Below are 19,074 nucleotides of genomic sequence, written 5' to 3'. Positions count from 1 at the left end.
GGCCAGGGGTGCAGGAGGTGTGGGTTGGTGGTGGGTCAGGGGCCGCCTGATGGCCCTTCCACAGAACCCTAGCCCAGCCCCCTCCGTGCCCCCATCCTGGGGTTCTCTGGTCCCCAGGCTCATCCTCCTCTCCGCCTCTGCCCAGGTCGGTTAATATTCAATAGAAGTTACATTAGGTCCCCGACCCTGCTAATACTGAGCAAACATTTGGAAAACATCATTCCGTGACTGAGCTCGCGCCGGGCGCTGATAACGCCGTCCTAACCTTGAGGAGCCCAATCCGCAGCTGCTGACAGCAGCCCTTTTATTCGGCCCGCCTCCACCGGCGCCCTGGTGGGTGCGGGCGGTGGCGGTGGCCATGGGAGGGGTGTCGGCGGGCGGGCGGGGCGGGACACGGGCAGGGGAGTGGTGCTGGGAGCAGGCCTGTCCAGGGTGGTGGGTCTCGGGAGAGGAGATTTCTCACCTGGGACTTCTACTGTATCCCACCAACTCCGGGGCTCTGTTTAGATGATTGCCTTTCATTCTCTGATTTTAACAATGTGTGAAACCAAGAGAAAGTTGAACAGCTGGGATGTCAATGTTCCACTGAGACACAGAGCATCGGGTGCTCGTAAGAATTAGAGCTCACCTCACCCAGCACCTTCTTTCATTCACTCAACAAGTATTTCTTGAGCACCCATTGTGCGCAGGCTCTGTTCTAGTCTCAGGGGCTTCGGCAGTGAACAAGAGGAATGAAGTTCTGGCTGTCTGGAGCTTTCCTTCCCATAGAGAGACAGAGAGTTAAGGAAAGAACAAAGAATTCTACAATAAGTGCCAAGGAGAAAAATAAAGCAGGCTAAAGGGCAGAGCATGAGGGAGGAAATGCCACATCAGACAGGTGGGCAGAGAGGGGGTGTCTGAGAAGAGGACATTTGCGCAGAGACATGAGTGAGGTGAAGAAGAGGCTAAGCCGTTTGAGAAAGAGAATTCCAGGCAGTAGGAAAAGTGGCAGCCAAGGCCCTGCGGGAGAATGGCCGGCTGTGCCCGAGGGACACTGGTTTGGGGCAGCGGAGGGATATGACTTGAGTTCACTTTTAGCGAATCCTTTTGTCTTTTGAGAGGTGCACAGACTGTAGGGGCAAGGCCAGAGGAAGGAGACGAGTGAGGAGGGCCCAAACTACTCCAGGGCGGAGACAGCAGGGCCCAGACCAGAGTGGGAGGCACGGATGGTTAGTCAGGGTTCCTGACAGCATCTGGGGAGTGAGCAGAGGTGGTGTGTGAGAGAAAGAGAAGGATAGCAGACTCCAGGCTGGGGGTGGGAGAATAAACTTCCCTGTTCCTGAGATGGGAGAGACTGCAGAGAAGCAGGTTAGGGAGGGAAAAGCTTAGAGACTGGGAAACCGAGGCCCAGAGAGTGGACGTAATTCCTACCAGCCCACAGAGAGTGAGTAGCAAATTCCGGGCAGGAACCCAGGTCTCCTGCCACCTCGTCCTCCCTCCTTCCAGCTTCAGCAAAGCCTCATTCCACAGTGAGGTCTCTTGGACCCCAAGGGATGAGGCCAGGGTTGAGGAAGGTCCATCTTACATTGTAGGCTGGGACTGACCCCGATGGGGACACACAGTGGGGTGTGGGGCCCTGGTGGACAAAGGTCCTGGATCTCTGCATTCCTGGGAGAGAGCCCAGCGGTGGGGCAGAGGGAGACAGAGCTTTCCCTTGCTGTCCTGAGAAGGTTAGTCTGGAGCACATGCGGCTCCTGCTGTTGGACGAGACCACCAGGGCAGGTGGGGGCCTCTAGATCCTCTTGTCCAGGTCTCTGCCTCGGTGTTCCGGAATCCCTGAGCCATCTCCACGTCACCCAGAGCAATTCATTTTGCTTATTTTACACACTTTCATCTGGAAAGAAAGGGACCCTTTTCCAGAACAGGGCTTGAAAATCTGTCATCTAGACAGATCCCCTCTTCAACACTCAAGACCCACCTTAAGCCCTCTGCCAAGTCATTACCGCTTTGCACGCCTCCAGAGATGGGTGGATCACCCCTGCAGCCACCCCATTGTGTTGGGGGCAGTTCTGTTGCTTGGAAAATTCTTCCACAAGCTGGGTTAGAATCTGTCTCCCCTCGTTCCCACATGCTGATCTGGGCTCTGCCCCTGGATACCCCCCTCTTGCTCCCACCTCCAACTGTGTTTCCTTTGCTCCAGGACAGCCCTGCAGGGTCTCTTTCTGGGTTGAGTTCTCTTCCCTTGCAGCTTACCCACTCCTCATCCATCATGGGACAGCCCTGCCCCCGCCCCATCCCTGCCCTGTCTCCTCACCTCTCTCTGCCTCCTCATAGCCGTCCAAAATGAGCGGGACCGGATCAGCACTCGCAGGTCAAGCTATGAGGACAGCAGCCTGCCCTCCATCAACGCGCTCCTGCAGGCCGAGGTCCTGTCCCAGCAGGTACCGGGGGGGACCCTCCCCCACACCGAATAGGAGTCTCACCTCCACCCCTGTCCTCCCCAGCCAGGCCCTGGAGCAGCAGCTGGAAGGGCCCTTGAGTATCACAGAAGGGAAACTGATTCCAGTGTCACACAGCCAGTGTAGTAACAAAGGCAGAACTTGAACCCAGGTCTGGCACTCTGGGGCACATTGTAGTTCATCCCACTGCCTGCATTCTGCAGGCCAAGCAGAGTCTTGGCTCTCACTGAGGGCCTGAGATCAGCTTAGCTCCAAGAGAACAGACTAGTGGACAGAGTAGCAAACTGGGCCTCAGCCAACCCCCTGCTGTGTGACCTTGGGCAAGTCACAACACCTCGCTGGGCTGTGGTTTCTTCACCCAGCAGATGAGGATGATGATTTTTGCCCTGCTTCTCCTTGAGGGCCGAAGGGTTCCTTGGGGTTCTAAGGAGCTGGTGGAGGATGAGGCAGGGGACAGGCAGCAGGTTAACGCCCAGAGGAAGCCCTCTTCCCTCACTTCTGCCTCCTTCAGGATCCTCCCGTCTGTCTGTTTTCCCCCGAGCTTCCTCCAGAGCTGAGAAGGCACCCGCAGTCCATCTCCCATTTTCCCAACAGGGAAACTGTCTCGGGAGGGGGGTCTGTGCGGTGGGCAGAGAGTGTATGGAGGTCCCGGCCATCCCCAGCATTTCCTTCGTCTCCCCCAGATCACCTCCCCCGTCTCCGGGATCAACGGAGACATTCGGGCAAAGAAGATTGCCAGTATTGCAGACGTGTGCGAGTCCATGAAGGAGCAGCTGCTGGTGCTCGTTGAGTGGGCCAAGTACATCCCGGCTTTCTGCGAGCTCCCCCTGGACGACCAGGTGAGGGCAGTGCGGGCACTGGGCAGGTGGGTCCTGCTGGCTCCCCTGGGATGTAGCCTTGGACTGGTTTGATTTTATTTAACAAAACACACATAGTGCTCATGTGTGCCTGGAGCTGTTTAAATCCCTTTACAAATATTAACTCATTTAATCCCTCCAACAACCCTATGAGGTAGGTACTATTATTACTCCCATCTTATAGGTGAGGAATCTGGGGCACAGAGAGGTTAAGTAACTTGCTCAAGGTCACACAGCTAGTATCCAGCACAGCTAGGATTAGAACCAGGCAGGCATGCTCCAAAGTCCAGGCTCCTGGGCTCTGCACCATGGCACCAGGCAGCTCTCCTGGGGGGATGTTGACGGGGGCCAGGGCCAGGGATCAGGAGACCTGGGCTTGAGCCCTGGCTCTAAGACTTGTTCTTGGTGTGATGTTGGACAAATTCCTTCCTCTCACTGAGCCTCGGTTTTCTTCTTTGTAAAGTGAGAATTATAATATCAGCTTCAGAAAGTTGTTGGGAGGACTGAGGACATTACCATTTGGAAAGTGTAAATCATGTGACAGAGCACCTACAGAGCGCCGGCCACAGCTGCTGCCCTAAATGTCGTTTCTTCCTTGTATCCCACCAAGATGGTTTACTCCAGCATTTTATTTCCTAAAATCCATTCTTTGGAATACCAAAAGTGTCCTGGGGGCAAAAAGGGACTGGGTGGAGGGGTCTGAAGACAGAAGAGTTTCTGAGATGCTGCAAATGATACCTCCTGCGCAAGGCACCCCTAGGCCTCCACAGACATTTCCCTGTCTGGGAAAGGAGAACTGGACTGGGTCCCCTTCTCAGCTCTGCGGGAAGCTCGGGGCCACCAATGGACAGTGCCCCAGACATCAGCTCCTGGTGCATTTGCTTCCCTGCATTGCACATTTGCACAGAAGATTGGTAATGCGTGTCAGTCTGTTAAAGTTTCTGAGAGGTCCTGCAGGCAAGGCAGCTGTCGAACTTTGTGGAACCCAGGGCTTCTCAAACTCCTTTGATGCCTAGACTCTCCTGGAACACCTATCAGTATCCCACGGTAGGACATGCTGTGAAGACCCTGGATTGGCTGGTCCTCACCCTCACACCAGGGGCTGGATCGGACACCCTCTCACGTGGCTTCCTCCCTGCTTTGGGAGGGATGACAGGGCAGGGATCTTGGCCAAGCTGCACCTGCTTTCTCCCCTGCTCCTTGTGCTCTGGCCCTGGTCCCCTCTGCTGGAGAGTCTACATTAATGTTTAATCCCTCCTGTTCCTTCCCAGGGGCTCAGCAGGGCAACAAGATACCCCCAAGCCGAACAATTGTTAACTGCAATCTCCCACCCAAACCTCCCTGGCTGGGGCTCAGAGCATTCTCAGAGAGCAGTGATGGGTGGCCAATAACACAGGACAATCATTAACACCCCCCCGCCTGCCCACCCCCAGAACAGCCGCCACGTCAGGGGGCTGGACCCAGGGCCAGGAGGGTTCCTGCTCCCCATTCACGGTGTATAAGGAGCCCATCTTGCCCAAGATGGGTGGGGCATACCTGGGAGAATTGGGGGGCATTGTCCACCAAAGGACACCCCAAATCTGTTGACATTGCCCAAGCAACCACCTTCCAAGATCGTTTGCTTCATGATTCGTTTTGGACATCAAATCATTGAAACCTAGAAGGCTGAGTAGCATTGGCTAAGGGGACTGAGGCCTAGAGAGGGAAGGTGATTTGCCCAAGGTCACAGAGCAAGGCAGCCACAGAGCTGGGATTTGAGTCCAGGTCTTCTGCCTCTCGATCTGAGAGCCACTGGGGTAAATGACGAAAGCCCCGCACAGTGCCTGGCATATCGGAAGTGCTTAGTAACAAACATCCTTGGCCTCCGTTGTCCTGGTCATGGAAAGTGGACTCTTGCCTCCAAGGCTGTTTGCCATCTCTCCTCTTTTCTGGTCATCCTCATAAGGTCTAACCATGGGGGAACAGACGAGGTAAGGACGGGGGGCTGCCCAGGAGGGGCTAGATCTGGAGAGGACGTTAAGTAGTTTGCTCATTCATTCATTCACCCATTCCTTCCTTCCTTCATTCAAACAAATATTTACTGAGTGCCTACTATGTGCTAGGTGTCTTCCATGCCTTAGAACAAGTTCACCTCCTTGGAGAGGCCTTCTCTGACCCCCCTCACTCCCCAGCTAATATAGTCACTCTGGCCCCATTGCTCTTTATCATAAAACCCTCACTTTCCTTTCTTCTTCCCTCCCTTCCTTCCCTCCTTCCCTCCCTCCTTTCTTTCTTCCTCACTCCCCTTGCCTCTTTCTCTCTCACTTGCTCTCTTTCTTTCCCTTCCTCTCTCCCTTCTTTCCTTTTCTTTCACCATTGTGTCCCCGTTGTCTAAAATGTATCTGTCACTTAGTAGGCACTTATCATTTGATGACTGAAGGAAAGAACAATCAAATGAATTAACGAACAAAAGCATTTTTACTTCCTAGTTTAGCCTGCTAAAAAACCTCCAAACTCCCTAACCCGACCTTGCAGATAAGACCCTTGAGGCCACCAGCCTGCTGCTATTTTTCCCAGCCCATCCTTTGGTCCTCATGCCAGCACTACAGCAGACGGTTCTGAAAGGACAGGTCATGTCCCCCTGTGAGCTGGCTGGGTCCCTGCCTTGGACTTCAGCCTTCAAAGGCTGCTTTGTCATCTCCGCAGGGAAGGGGGTCTGTCATGCTCATCCCCTGCCAAGGCCCAGTGCTCACACCTTTGCCTTGGGAACCAACATCCACATCCCAATTCTTGTCACTCCCTCTCAGAGTCCTAGAATCTTACAATGTCAAGGGGGCTTGTTGAATACAGACCCTTTGCCCACCCCATACATACAGAATCAGAATCTCTGGTCAGAGGGCCTAAGAATCTGCGTTTTTATAAAACACTCTTCACAATCTTCTGTAGCTGGTCCATGGGTAGGAATTTGGGACTCACAGTTTTAGAACTTTTTGGGTCGTAGACCCTCTTGGCAGTTCGATGAAAGCCTTTGAGCCTCTGCTGAAAAAACACACCCGAATATTGTTATAGTTTCGCCAGGCACACAAACGAGGCCCCGAGGGGAGCGGCAACTTGCCCAAGGACACAGCAGTTCAAGGACAGTCAGTGTTTGGTTTCCAGCTCTGAACACATGTTCTTGCCCCTTCCAGGTTCCTGCCGAATCTTTTCCAGGTCCCTGGTTTTATCAGTTATGGGAGGAAGGCAGCAGTTCTCTGACGCCCATTTTATAATTCGGGCAGGTAAAGGCAAGGGAAGCATTAAGCTGACTTGCCCGGGGTCATTGAGTTGGCTAGAGCAGCCTTACCAGGGCTGCAGACACCCTCGCAGGGATGCAGACCCCAGACGCCATCCCCTCTCTCTTCCAGGTGGCCCTGCTCCGAGCCCACGCCGGCGAGCACCTGCTGCTCGGAGCCACCAAGCGGTCCATGGTGTTCAAGGACGTTCTGCTTCTAGGTGAGGAGGCTGCCTGCCCAGCCAGGGCTCTGTGGAGGGTGTGCCTGGTGCGGAACGCACCGAGGCACAGGTTTCCATGGTGGTGTGCAGGGATGCGGGAGACGGAGCAAGAATGGCCCTGTCCTCAGTGTTCTCAACTGGGTCCTCCACTCAGATGCAGGGAAATATCGACACGTGGAAGTTAGAGAACAGTCAGGGTTATCCCCGGGATTGTCTGTGCCTTCCGTGCTTCCTGGGGTAGGAGCTAGAGGCGGCCAGGAGGGGCACACACCCCCAGCCTCTGTCACCTATGCCTTCACCCGTGTTTGTTTATTATGTAAATGCTTATATAGATCACACTATGGGCCAGATGCTAGTCTGAGTACTTTGCAAACATGAACTCCTTTAACACAACAACCCCATGAGGTAAGCTCTATTGTTTATCTCCATTTTACAGATGAAAAAACTGAGGCACAGAAAGCAATTTATCCAAATCTATCTGGCTAGTTAGTGGTGGAGCCAGAATTCAACCCAAGCAGTCTAGTTCCAGAATCTGGGCCCTTAACCTTGCTGTTGTGGCTTCCCAAGTGGCCCTTGAGGGTCATGAGTCTTGTGGGTCTTGTTGGAGAATGGAGCTTGGGTGACATGAAAGGGTCCTAGAACGCCAGGCTCCAGGCCCTGTCCAATGACTGTGAGCAACTCATTCCTTTAATCTGGGCCTCAGCTTCCTCATCTGTAAAACGGGCGTGACAAGCCCCATGGGGCCCTCCTCCCATGAGCACCAGCTGCATTGCAACTGCAAAGGGCAGGGCCTGTCCAAAGCGAGAGGAGAGGGGTACACCCTGGGTGGCTTCCCCATCCCCTTTCCTTCCCAACCCGTCCAGGCAATGACTACATCGTGCCTCGGCATTGCCCGGAGTTGGCAGAGATGAGCCGGGTGTCCATGCGCATCCTCGACGAGCTGGTGCTACCCTTCCAGGAGCTGCAGATAGATGACAATGAGTACGCCTGCCTCAAAGCCATTATCTTCTTTGACCCAGGTACAGTGCAAGCCTCCCACCCACCCCTGATGCTCCAGACCCCCCATCGAACTTCTCCTCCTGGGTGACGTACCCTGAGTTCACAACCTCATCTCTTTAGTACAACCTGGAGAGGTCATTTTGTTTTTTTTTTTTGTGAGGAAGATCAGCCCTGAGCTAACATCCATGCTAATCCTCCTCATTTTTTGCTGAGGAAGACCGGCTCTGAGCTAACATCTATTGCCAATCCTCCTCCTTTTTTTTTTTCCCCAAGCCCCAGTAGATAGTTGTATGTCATAGTTGCACATCCTTCTAGTTGCTGTATGTGGGACGAGGCCTCAGCATGGCCGGAGAAGCGGTGCGTCGGTGCGCGCCCGGGATCTGAACCCCGGGCCGCCAGTAGCGGAGCGCGCGCACTCAACCGCTAAGCCACGGGGCCGGCCCTGGAGAGGTCATTTTTATTAGCTCCATTTAACAGATAAGGAAAATCAAGGTTCAAGGGGAGGATGTAACTTAACAGAGCACACTGACTGCAGAGGCTTGGCGTTTTTCTTTCCTTCCTTTTCCTTCTTTCCCTTCCTCCCTCCTTCCTTCTCTCTCCTTACCTCCTATCTTCCGTCTTTTCTTTCCTTTCATCTTTTTGCCTTGTTCTCAAAAAATTTTATTAAAATAATATCTGCACATACTTAAAATGCAAATAGTCTTCCCCACCCCACCTCTCCTGCTGAAGCCTACTCCCCAGGGCACAATTTCTGGTTCTTTTAACTGTTTCTTCTGATAGTTTCCTCTACAGCTCTAAATAAAATGCTAAGCCTCCTCTTTCTTGATTTATCCACCTTAGATAATATTTTCCTCCTACGCTAGTTGAGGACTTCACCCTTCCCTGTCACCCTCCCCATCCTTTCTCCCCCATCCTCTTAATATATTCTTATTGCTATTTTAGTGTCTCTGTGGATTGCCTTTATAACATTAGTTATGTGCCGTGCCTTTATTTCTTGTCCTGTCAGCTGTAGACAGTATCTCCTAACCCTTCATTAGAAGGATGAAGACACTGCATCCCCAGCTTTTCCTTCAGCTCTCAACTCCCCTCTCCCCATTCCATCTACTGACTCCCTGTTACACAGTGTCTTTGTAGTTATGTCTTTGCGTAAAGCCTGATTGCATTTCACGATGTCAAGATGCCTGGATTCCAAAGGCTTGCTTGCTCCCTTTCCCCCTTACGTGTTAGGGAGGACCTACTGTGTGCCAGGCACTGTCCTTAGTGCTAGGCTCCACCTGCATAGAGATCACCTCTAGTAATAATAGTAATGAAGAGGAAGATGACCGCTGTTTATGGAGCTGAGCGCTCCACTAAGGCACCATTTTAAACACTTTATGTGGATTATCTCACTTATTACTTGAAATGTGGTACCTGTCAGGTAGGAATTGTTATTATCCCCATTTAGCAGATAAGAAAACCGAGGCACAGGGAGATTGATTAACTGGCCCAAGGTCACAGAACCAGGAAACGGCAGAGCTTGGATTTGAACTTCAGACAATCCAGTTCTCGGGCCCACGTCCTTACCCACCACACTCATGTCTTGAAGGGTAAGATTTCCAGTTCTGGATTCCTTGAGAGCCTGGCCTGGGCTGTATCCCCTGCAGTGCTCGGCCCGGGGCTGGACAGATAGTAGCTGCTTGGTAAAATGAGTGGGATTACTGATGCTGAGTCAGGGTCAGCAACCTGGCTTGGAGGGGCAGGCGACCTGGTACAGCACCTGGCGTGTCGGCGGTGCTCAATAAATGTTTGTTGACTGAATGAAAAAATGCACAAACATGGCTCAGTAGAGAGAGCCCTGGAATGGAAGTGTGGGTGAAATTCTCTTTCTGCCACTTACTCTATCCGTAAAAGAGGAAATATATGCATTACCTCCGTAAAGGTTGAGATTAACTCTTGGATGAACACTTGAGTTCCCTTCTAGGTTAAGGATCTAGAATTTATCCACTGACTTTTTTTTCATTCATTCATCCTTCCACCTATCTACCCATCCCTTCATCTAGTTATCTATTCAACAAATATTAACTATGCTTCATGCTAGTTGGTGGCCTTAAAACGACAAGCAGGACGTATACCTGCCCGCACAGAGCTCACAGTCTAGTAGAAGAGAGAGTTACCTCCTGTGTGGTCACTAGTGATGAAAGAGCCAGAAATTTGGGGATATGATGGCCACTCATAATACAGACTTGGGAGGGTGCAAGGGAGAAGGCTTCCTGGAGGGGGTGAAGCCTAAGCCAAGACCCTAAGATAACCCAGGCAGGGGAGCAGGGAAGTGCAGAGACTCTATTCTAAGGCAGCAGAAGCAGCCTGTGCTGAGGTCTGGAGCGTGGGACCACAGCTGTGAGTTGAGAGCCCCAAGTCCCCATCATGGATCTGCCAACAACTGGATGTGTGACAGGGCCAAGTCCTTTCCCTACTCTGTGCCTCAGTTTCCCCATGTGTAACGAGGAGGTTGCTAGATATCCTCTGGGGTATGTTCCTGAAGTCCTGCCCTCTGTCACCCACTCCACTCTCCGAGTTCTGCATCTTAGGAACTGTGACAGAAACACTTTTCTGCCTGAGTCCAGGAAACTACAATTTGCACAAGTGTACCCCAGTTCTTGAGGACCCTGAATCCTCGTCCCAGCACTGCTAAGAACTCCCTTTGTGAACTTGAGCCAGTAGGCCCCCCTGTCAGGGCCCCATGAGTCGGGGCGGATCTGGGTCCTGCCTCCCCAGAAGCTCCAGCTGGGCCCTCCCTTGCCCGCCCCGTCCCATTGCAGATGCCAAGGGGCTGAGCGACCCGGGCAAGATCAAGCGGCTGCGTTCCCAGGTGCAGGTGAGCCTGGAGGACTACATCAACGACCGCCAGTACGACTCACGTGGCCGCTTCGGCGAGCTCCTGCTGCTGCTGCCCACCCTGCAGAGCATCACCTGGCAGATGATCGAGCAGATCCAGTTCATCAAGCTCTTCGGCATGGCCAAGATCGACAACCTGCTGCAGGAGATGCTGCTGGGAGGTCCGTGCCGGGCCCAGGAGGGACTGCGAGGTGGGCGGGGGCTGGGGGCGCCCCTCTTCAAGAGGCAAGCCTCACGCAGACCTAGGCTCACCTCTCAGCTCCATCACTTCCTCACTCTGTGGCTTTGGGCAAATCCCTTAATCTACCTGAGCCTCAGTTTCTTCATCAGGAAAATGGGGACAATGGTCCATTGGTGCAAGAGCCTCGCACGGACCAGTCACTGTTATAAGTGCTGGAGATTCAGCAGACAACAAGATCTCTGCCCTCCTGGAGGTTGTGTGTGAGTGTGTGTGCACGTGCATGTGTGTATTAGGGCTCATGGGAACAGACAGTAATCAAGTATATAATAAAGAGGGTAACTACAGATTTTGAAATAACCAGGTAATAGATAGAGTGTATAGGTTGGCCAAGGAAGACTTCTCTGAAGTGGTGACCTTTGTGCTCAGATCTGATGGTTGAAAGGAAATAGAACATTTAAAAGCCAAGAGAAATACATTCCAGGCAGGAGTTACTAATGCAAAAGCCCTGGGGCAGGAGAGGTTTGTGTGTTTGAGAAAGAAGGATAAGGTTGTGAGATGGGGGAGCTGTATGAGTTGAGGGTGGGGATTGAGCAGAAACCAAATCGTAAACATTCGCTCTTGGAGGCCATGGTCAGAAATTTGGATTTTCTTCTCATTGCAACTATGGTGAGAAGAGTGAAAATCAGATTAATGTTTTAAACAAACTACTCTGATTGTTGGTCAGAAAGTGAATTTCAGGGGGGCAAAGTGGAGGCAGGAGACCCCTGAGAATGTTATCGTCTCCAAACAGGGAAAGGGTGATGGAGGCTTGGACCACGGCATGACTGGAAATTTAGCAGCATAGAAAAACTTGATCACCTATTTGAAGGAGGAACCTCCAGGGTTTGCTGATTGACCAGTTGTGGGGAATGAGGGGGAGGGGATGAGTCAAGGATGAAACCTACATTTTTGCTTTGAGTAACAGAAATGAGGATGGAGTACAGCATGCACCACATAACAACATTTCAGTCAACGACAGACCACATATACAACAATGGTCCCATAAGATCAATACTATATAGCCTAGGTGTGTAGTAGGCTATACCATCCAGGTTTGTGTAAGTACACTCTATGACGTTTGCACAATGGCGGAATCACCTAACATCACATTTCTCAGAATATATCCTTGTCGTTAAGCAACACATGACTGTAATTTACTGAGATGGGAAAGACTGAGAAAAAACAGTTTGAGGCTGGGTATTGTGATGTTGGTGAGGGATGAACAAAGAGATCCATTTTAGACTTCAGTTAAGCTTGAGATGACTATTAGATATCCGAGTTGAGTTACCAAGGAGGCAGCTGGATGTTTGAGTCCCTTGCTGAACCACAAGCCCAAAGCTCTGGATGAAAGGCAGCTCTGTATGTTCTGGTGATTAGGTACCATGGAAGGAGATGAAGGAAGACTAACCAAGGGGATAGGAGAAAAGCCAGAGAAGTTCCAGAATCCAAGAGAAGAGCATGTTTTAAGGACAGAGCATTTAATGGTGTTAAATTCTAAAGGAGGACCAGGGAGGTGTTCATTGGATTGGCAACATGGAGGCTCTTGGCGATTGTGTTGAGGGCAGCGTCAGAGGACCTGGGAAAAGAAACCATATTGGGGAGGGGGTGTGTCACACAGTGAGTGAGTGGAAAAGTGAAGGAGTGGAGGTGATGAGAGTAGACAACCCTTTGAAAATGTTTGACTACAAAGGGGAGCCATGAGGGAGTTGAGGATAATTGCAAGGGAGTGATTATAATGATGGACAATGGAATCTTGGCTGGACTAAAAGAGAAATAAATATGGGGTGGGGCTTAGTGAATTGGCAGGCTTGGTAGGGTTGAAGAATTTTTGCAGTGATGGTGCTAGATGAAGTGACCTGGAAGGATAGGAGGCAGGATCTAAATGAGGAAGCTTGGACTCAAGATTTTGGAGGTGATGCAGTTACTGGTGATGATATGGCCAAGGGCAAGGTTTCTCAAGCTCAGCACTCTTGATATTTGGGACTGGATAATTCTTTGTTGTGGGGCTGCTGTGCGCATTGTTTAGCCACATCCCTAGCCTCTACTCATGAGATGCCAGTAGCACTCTTCCAGTGGTGACAAACAAAAATGTCTTCAGATATTGTCAAAAGTCCCCTGAAGGACCCAAATCACCCCTAGTTGAGAACCACTGCCATATGGTAGCTCATTTCATTCTCACTTTGACTCTGTGAATATGGGGTTATTATGAAGCAGGTGTCATTAAGATCAGGATCAGGAAGGAGCTTGTGCTCGGTTGCCAGATAAACTTGAGTAAAAAAATTAGTCTCTCTGGACCCTGTAATTTCATCTGTAGACTGGGATAATAATGATACCCAACCTATAGGATTGTTGTGAGGATTAAATTATGTCAAACATGAAAAGTGCTATAAACCAGTACTTGACACACAATAGGTGCTCAATAATCGATAGCTATTATTGAAACAGGTGTACCTTAGAGGCCTCTTGCAAGCCCTAAAATTCCATCATTGTCATATTAGTGACCATATCCTATCACAAAGCCATACCCAAATGGTATTATCACCCCCTGACATGTTTTTTGAAGCAGTTACTGTGTTCCTAGGCCCTCTTTGCTAGCCCCTCAAAGAGAGAAGAAAAATATACCTGTAATTGTTAGGCTCACCGACAGAAGTGGTTGTTTCTGAAAGATGGGTTACAGATAACTTACCATGGGAATTCCAAGGAAGGAGAAGTTTACTTCTTACTGGAATGGGGAGAATCAGGAGAGGCTTCCCAAAGGAGAAAACATGGCTAAGCTGGAATTTGGACTTGTGGACATGGGGAGGGTGGAGAAGGCATCGCTAGTGGAAGCAGCATGTGAGCAAAAGTATAGAGACAGGAAAGTACAGGGTACACATAGATGATATAAGTAGGTCAGTTTGGCTGAAGCTGCCATGTAGGAGATGAGACTGAAAGGTGAGTTGGGACCAAATGGTTGAAGGACTTGTGTGCCAAGGAGCTTTGAGAGCCATTGATGAAATCCATTATATTAACATGCAGTCAGTAAATTACTGATTATAATATTTAAATAATCTCAGAGCTTCCTTACACGCATCTTGTTTCTTTCAAATCACTTTTGTTCTCTTAGTTTGTTGAGTCCTCTCAATACCCTCATAAAGCCTATGGCTAGGAATGGTAAGCCCAGTTTATTAACCCAGGAATCCGTACCCAATGGGAGCTGTCAATATTGCATGGGCAGTTTGATTGGCCGCACCTAAGGAAGATGTTTCCTCGAGACCCTGTGGTCCTTATCCCAGACTCTCTGTCCTGACTGAGTTCCCTCTCTACCTGCAGGGTCCTCCAGTGATGCACCTCATGCCCATCACCCCCTTCACCCTCACCTGATGCAGGAACACATGGGCACCAACGTCATTGTTGCCAACACAATGCCCGCTCACCTCAGCAACGGACAGATGTGTGAGTGGCCCCGGCCCAGGGGGCAGGCAGGTGGGCAACTTGGGCTCTACCCAGGAAGGGGTGAGGTTGGGACCTAAGAGGGGAGTGAGGAGAACGTTGGGTCTGGAAGATGGGAACTGGGATACAACAGTTTTCTGTGCTCCAGGGTAGGGAATAAGGGGTGAGATTGTCCATTTATTAAGGCTGTTTAGTCAGTGAGTGATTAACAGCCTCTCCTGAATGAAGCTGTCCTCGAGATGAGGCAATCCACTGGATGAGGTTGCCCATTGGGTGAGGATGTCCACTGGGGTAAGAATTCCATTAGGTGATGTTGTCCATTAGGTAAAATTGTTCATTGAAGTAAGATGCCCATTGGGTAAGGCTACCCATTAGCCAATTGAATGAGACTATTCATTGGGGTGGGGATGTCCATGGGGCTAGACTGTCCTCTGAGGTGAAATCTCACAAGAATGAGTTTGTCATTGGGCAAAGTTCTTCAAAGGGTAAGATTATCATTGGGCTGAGGTGGCCCACTAAAATAAGATCGCATTTCATTGAGATCATTCTTTGGGAAAGTTGGCCATTGAATAAAGTTGGCTAAGTGGGTCATGTTCAAAATTACTTTCCAAACCTGTGATGGAAATGGGGCCAATGAGTTTCCATTACTCATCTACCTAAATGTGAAAGAAATGGTATTTTTTGAGCCAGTTAGCCAGACTCTTGGGTCTCATCAATTGCTTCTCTTTCTCTGCAAGAAAGGGTATTCCTGTCACATGTCTCATTGTCACTGGGGAGAGTCAGACTTGGACTCTGGTTTGGGAGAAGCAGCTCAAGTCTCCACATCAAATGGCGGAGGAGATGGGGGTTGGTAGGACCTGGGCAAAAGGCTCTGACCACAGAACTTGGCCCAGCCACAACCTTCCAGACCTCATGGAACTTAGGCTTCATGATCAGGGACTCAGAAGGTTTGAGCTGTAAGAGACCTTAGAGATTATCTAGTTTAATTCTCTCATTTTATAGTAGACGAAACTAAGTCTCAGAGAGGGGGAAGAACATTCCCAGGGCTCTTTGTTTACTCCCCAAAGAGCTGGAATTCTGAGCAGCCCCTGTCTGTCTCTCTGTCCCTCCAGCCACCCCTGAGACGCCACAGCCCTCACCGCCAGGTGGCTCGGGGTCTGAGCCCTACAAGCTCCTGCCAGGAGCCATCGCCACAATTGTCAAGCCCCCGTCCGCCATTCCCCAGCCGACCATCACCAAGCAGGAAGTCATCTAGCAAGCCGCTGGGGGTCGGGGGCTCTGCTGGCCCCCCAGCCCCCTCAGAGAGCCCCGGTGGTCACTTGGTCACAATGAAGGAAGCTGTGACAACAGGGCAGTCCCAGAGCAGTAATGGAAAGGGCAAAGAGCCCAAGAACTTGGGCTGTGGGTCACATCCCATTGCCACCCTTGACCCCCTGCTCTGGGTGACGGGGCTTTGACTTGGGGAGACCTCAGCTGGAAAATCCTCTGCTGCCTTGGACAACTTTCTCTTGCCGAAGCCACTGCCTTCCCCTTCATCCATATCTACCCCCAACTTCGTCACCCCCAAAGGACAGCTGCCTGGAGATGACATGGGACCTTGCTTAAACATATCTCCCTTCCCCTCAGACTGGTCATAGTGTCCAGACACAGAGCTCTTTGAGGCTGGGTCAGATCACGGCACCTTACACCTCCCCGTTCTGCTACCCCAACCTCCAATGCTCCCCTCCTCCCACAACTGTCACCTTCCTCAGCAGTCCTAATTTCTCCAAAGCTACCCACCAGAGGCTGAGGAAGACTTGGAAACAATTTCCCCAGTCATTCCGGGACCATTGTTAAAGCACTGATTGGGGCTAGGTACAGTGTAGGATACAGTTCAGAAGGAAAATGCATAGCTCTTCCCTTCTTCAGGTATTGGGGTGGGTCCCACCAAGGGTGGGACCCTTGAGTGATCCCTTGGGTTGGAGTGATGATCTCTACAGGCTTTCATCAATGCAAGAACAATCCAAGGTGGACAAGAGGAACTTGGAGGGGGGCTGGCGTGGTCAGAGAAAGCATCCGGAAAGGGGCAGACTAGGTACCAGGCCTTTAAGGAAAGGTTGGATTCCAGCTGATGGAGCAGGTGAGACGGGACATTCCAAGGAGGGCAGACAGCCCGGGCCAGGCCTAGAGGTCAGAAGAAGGGCATGGGAGGGAGGCGATGAAAGACAGGCCTCTCTGGAGCAGAGCGGGCACACTGGACAGCATGGGGGTCTTAAATGCCAGACCGAGACATTGAGATTTGGGTTCCTAGACCGCGAGAAGCTGAGGAGGGATATGCAGTGAGCTGAACTTTCAGAAGCTGAAGCCAGCAGCCCTACAGAGGTTGGAAGGTTGGGAGGGAGCAGGGAGATCAGATGGGGGCCAATGATGTACTCCAGGTGAAAGTGAGGAGGCTTAGAGATGGAGACGATGGATGGGTGAATCCTCAGGGCAGAGTGATATCAAGGAGGAATTATCCCCCAGGGCCTGTCTCAACTCTTCCTTATTCCCGGCACTGTCTTAAGGCACTTGACATGCATCATCTCCTTTCATCCTCCCTATTACCCTGAGATCCTTACAGAAGGTGAAATTGAGATCTAAGAGGTTAAGTGATTTTTCTGTTCACACAGCTAGTAAGTGACAGAGTCAGGACTTGATCTCAGGTCTGCCTGGATCAGAACAGGAGCTCTTAACTGTGGTAGCTGAACATCTTCTCTGAAAGGGCACCTCTGTCTTCACTGTGATCAAGTTGAGGGACTTCTTGCCCCCTTCATCAGCCTCAGAAGCCAAAGCCTCATTCTTCCCAGGCGCCCTGCCCACGCCTGGGACTAAGAGGGGCCTGAGACTGCACTGAAGTCCAGTTAGGGTCCAGAATCCTGTTTGCTGAGAAACGAGGAGAATTCATAATTCTTGGACCCCTTTTCTCTCTTCTTTCCCCAAGTCTGAGGGAAGGGGCCTCAGGGGTCTGGTTCTTGGGGGACAAGCCAATGTGGCCTGGCATTCTGGGGATGAGACAGTTTGAGTGGGGGTAGGGGAGAGGTAAGAAGGCCTGGGTTTCGGACCTGCTCTGGGGAGCACCACTCAAAGTACATTCTGGAACCATTAAACCCCAGGATGGAACAACCAGCGCCTCAGCCATGCAGAATCTTGGTGGCTTTGGGGAAATTCTGGAAAATGCCACTTGCCAGTGGGAATTAAAGGGATGTGTTCTGGGACTAGAGCTGTGCTACATAGGATGGTGAACAGTTAGACAGGCTAGGTACCCCCACCCAGGGCTGACCCTTCTGAGTGGATGAGGGCAGTACCCCAGTGCCCCCAAATTCCATCATTAGTGATTGTTCCTTTGTTCAAAAGAGGCATGAAGGGTATTGGGGCAGTATGTCCAAGAGAAATCTCTACATCTCCAGTGCTGTCAGGATTGGCTTTCCCTGTCTACCAAGCCAAGTCCTCAATCCAAGGAAAGATTGTCCCCTGCTCAGAGCTCTCAGGCCTTCCTCAGCCACCCTTCATTCCAGTTCCCCAGAAATCCCAGCCGGGGGGCTCAAACTGGTCTGGAGCAAGGTAGGGAACCTGGAATCATTCGATCATTATGGTCATTCCCACTCTTTGCAACTCCATGCCCCAATGTTACTCAGGCGTCTGTCAGGGGAGCAAAGTTGAGATAAGAATTTCCCATGTGGTGGAGTGCGGTAACAGTGGCTTTTAACAATAGGGATCTTCTGGGTCAAGGGGTCAGTCCTCTGCCCAAATCAACCCTTCCCGGAGGAGAAATCCATTCCACTTTAATAATTTTGTTGCAATGCAGAGAACAAAACAAAGAGAAGTTGACTTTTTTGATTCTAAACTGAGGACACCACATTGGAAAATCTTTGTCTTTTTTGTTTTGCTACCTGAGTTGGGGTCCTAAAACACAAAATCTGATGGACTTGAAAAGGGTTGGGAGGGAGAGCATGGGCCCTATAATTCCTCCACTGAGACAATCCCCTCTCTAGGCAGCTCTCAGGAGCTTCCAGAATCTACGTGGCTCTTCTGAGAGTGGACAGAGGAGACAAGAGGGTTGGAAATGGATGCTCCTAGATTTCTTGTGATGACCAAGCCAATTACTTTTGCCAAATTGCTCTGTGATTTGCCCTGATTGGGATGAATTGTGAAATTCACATCAAGCAAATCCGGAAGTGGGCTGCGTCCCGTCAGGCTGTCAGCCTCTTCCTGTTGGTATGAATGTCATTAGGTCCTGTGCTGACCCCTGAGCCCCCGTCACTGCCGCCCAATGGGGCAAAGAAGCAAAAAACGTTACTTACTCTTATGTGTTTTAACAAAAATTTATGAAGCAAAATAAATGGCGCCTATGTTTTCTAAGTCCTTGGATGAGTGTCTTTTCTTCCTTTCAAGTGTTAGAAATAAGAATGAGAATAGTCGGATAGTCCTTTACAGTGGAAAAATGCTTTCATATCTGTTATTGTGTGTTAATCTTCACAATAAGAGATAAGCAGGTTAGACATTATTATTACCACCCCCCCACTTTACAGATGGGGAAACTGAGGCTCAGTGGAGGTGATTTTTCCTTGAGAGGCAGAGGTGAGAATCTAACTCTGAGCTCTTGATTACAAGTACTCAGTGTATAGAGAAAGTGAAAGTCAATCCTCCTTCTTGAAGTGGGGAGGGATAAGAGAGGGGGTGACGGAAAAATCCGGCAAGAGGGTCTAAAGGTCTGTCATCTACCATCAGGGTCCAAGAGCCCTGTTCTAGGTCACTTCCAGGGACC

The 19,074-nt window shown here is 50.8% G+C and overlaps 1 protein-coding gene across 5 annotated transcripts in view; it reads left to right on the top strand.

The window, feature by feature from the left end:
* HNF4A (hepatocyte nuclear factor 4 alpha) overlaps positions 1 to 18,653 on the top strand; it is a 62,768-nt gene extending 44,115 nt beyond the window's left edge. For 2 of the 5 annotated variants that reach the window (XM_087445239.1, XM_087445237.1), the window contains exons 4-10: positions 2,314 to 2,420; positions 3,122 to 3,277; positions 6,679 to 6,766; positions 7,630 to 7,785; positions 10,564 to 10,830; positions 14,172 to 14,324; positions 15,404 to 18,653. In XM_087445239.1, coding sequence (XP_087301365.1) covers positions 2,314 to 2,420; positions 3,122 to 3,277; positions 6,679 to 6,766; positions 7,630 to 7,785; positions 10,564 to 10,830; positions 14,172 to 14,324; positions 15,404 to 15,546 — 1,070 coding nt within the window. In that variant the 3' untranslated portion in view covers positions 15,547 to 18,653. The remainder of the gene's footprint in view (positions 1 to 2,313; positions 2,421 to 3,121; positions 3,278 to 6,678; positions 6,767 to 7,629; positions 7,786 to 10,563; positions 10,831 to 14,171; positions 14,325 to 15,403) is intronic. The other 3 variants (XM_004430375.3, XM_004430374.3, XM_087445238.1) reach the window with 3 other exon arrangements.
* Positions 18,654 to 19,074: the final 421 nt, after the last annotated feature.

Source organism: Ceratotherium simum, chromosome 21 (assembly GCF_057802395.1).
Source record: "Ceratotherium simum simum isolate JZ-2026a chromosome 21, ASM5780239v1, whole genome shotgun sequence".
Lineage (NCBI taxonomy): Eukaryota > Metazoa > Chordata > Mammalia > Perissodactyla > Rhinocerotidae > Ceratotherium > Ceratotherium simum.
This window is presented reverse-complemented; position numbering and strand designations above follow the sequence as displayed.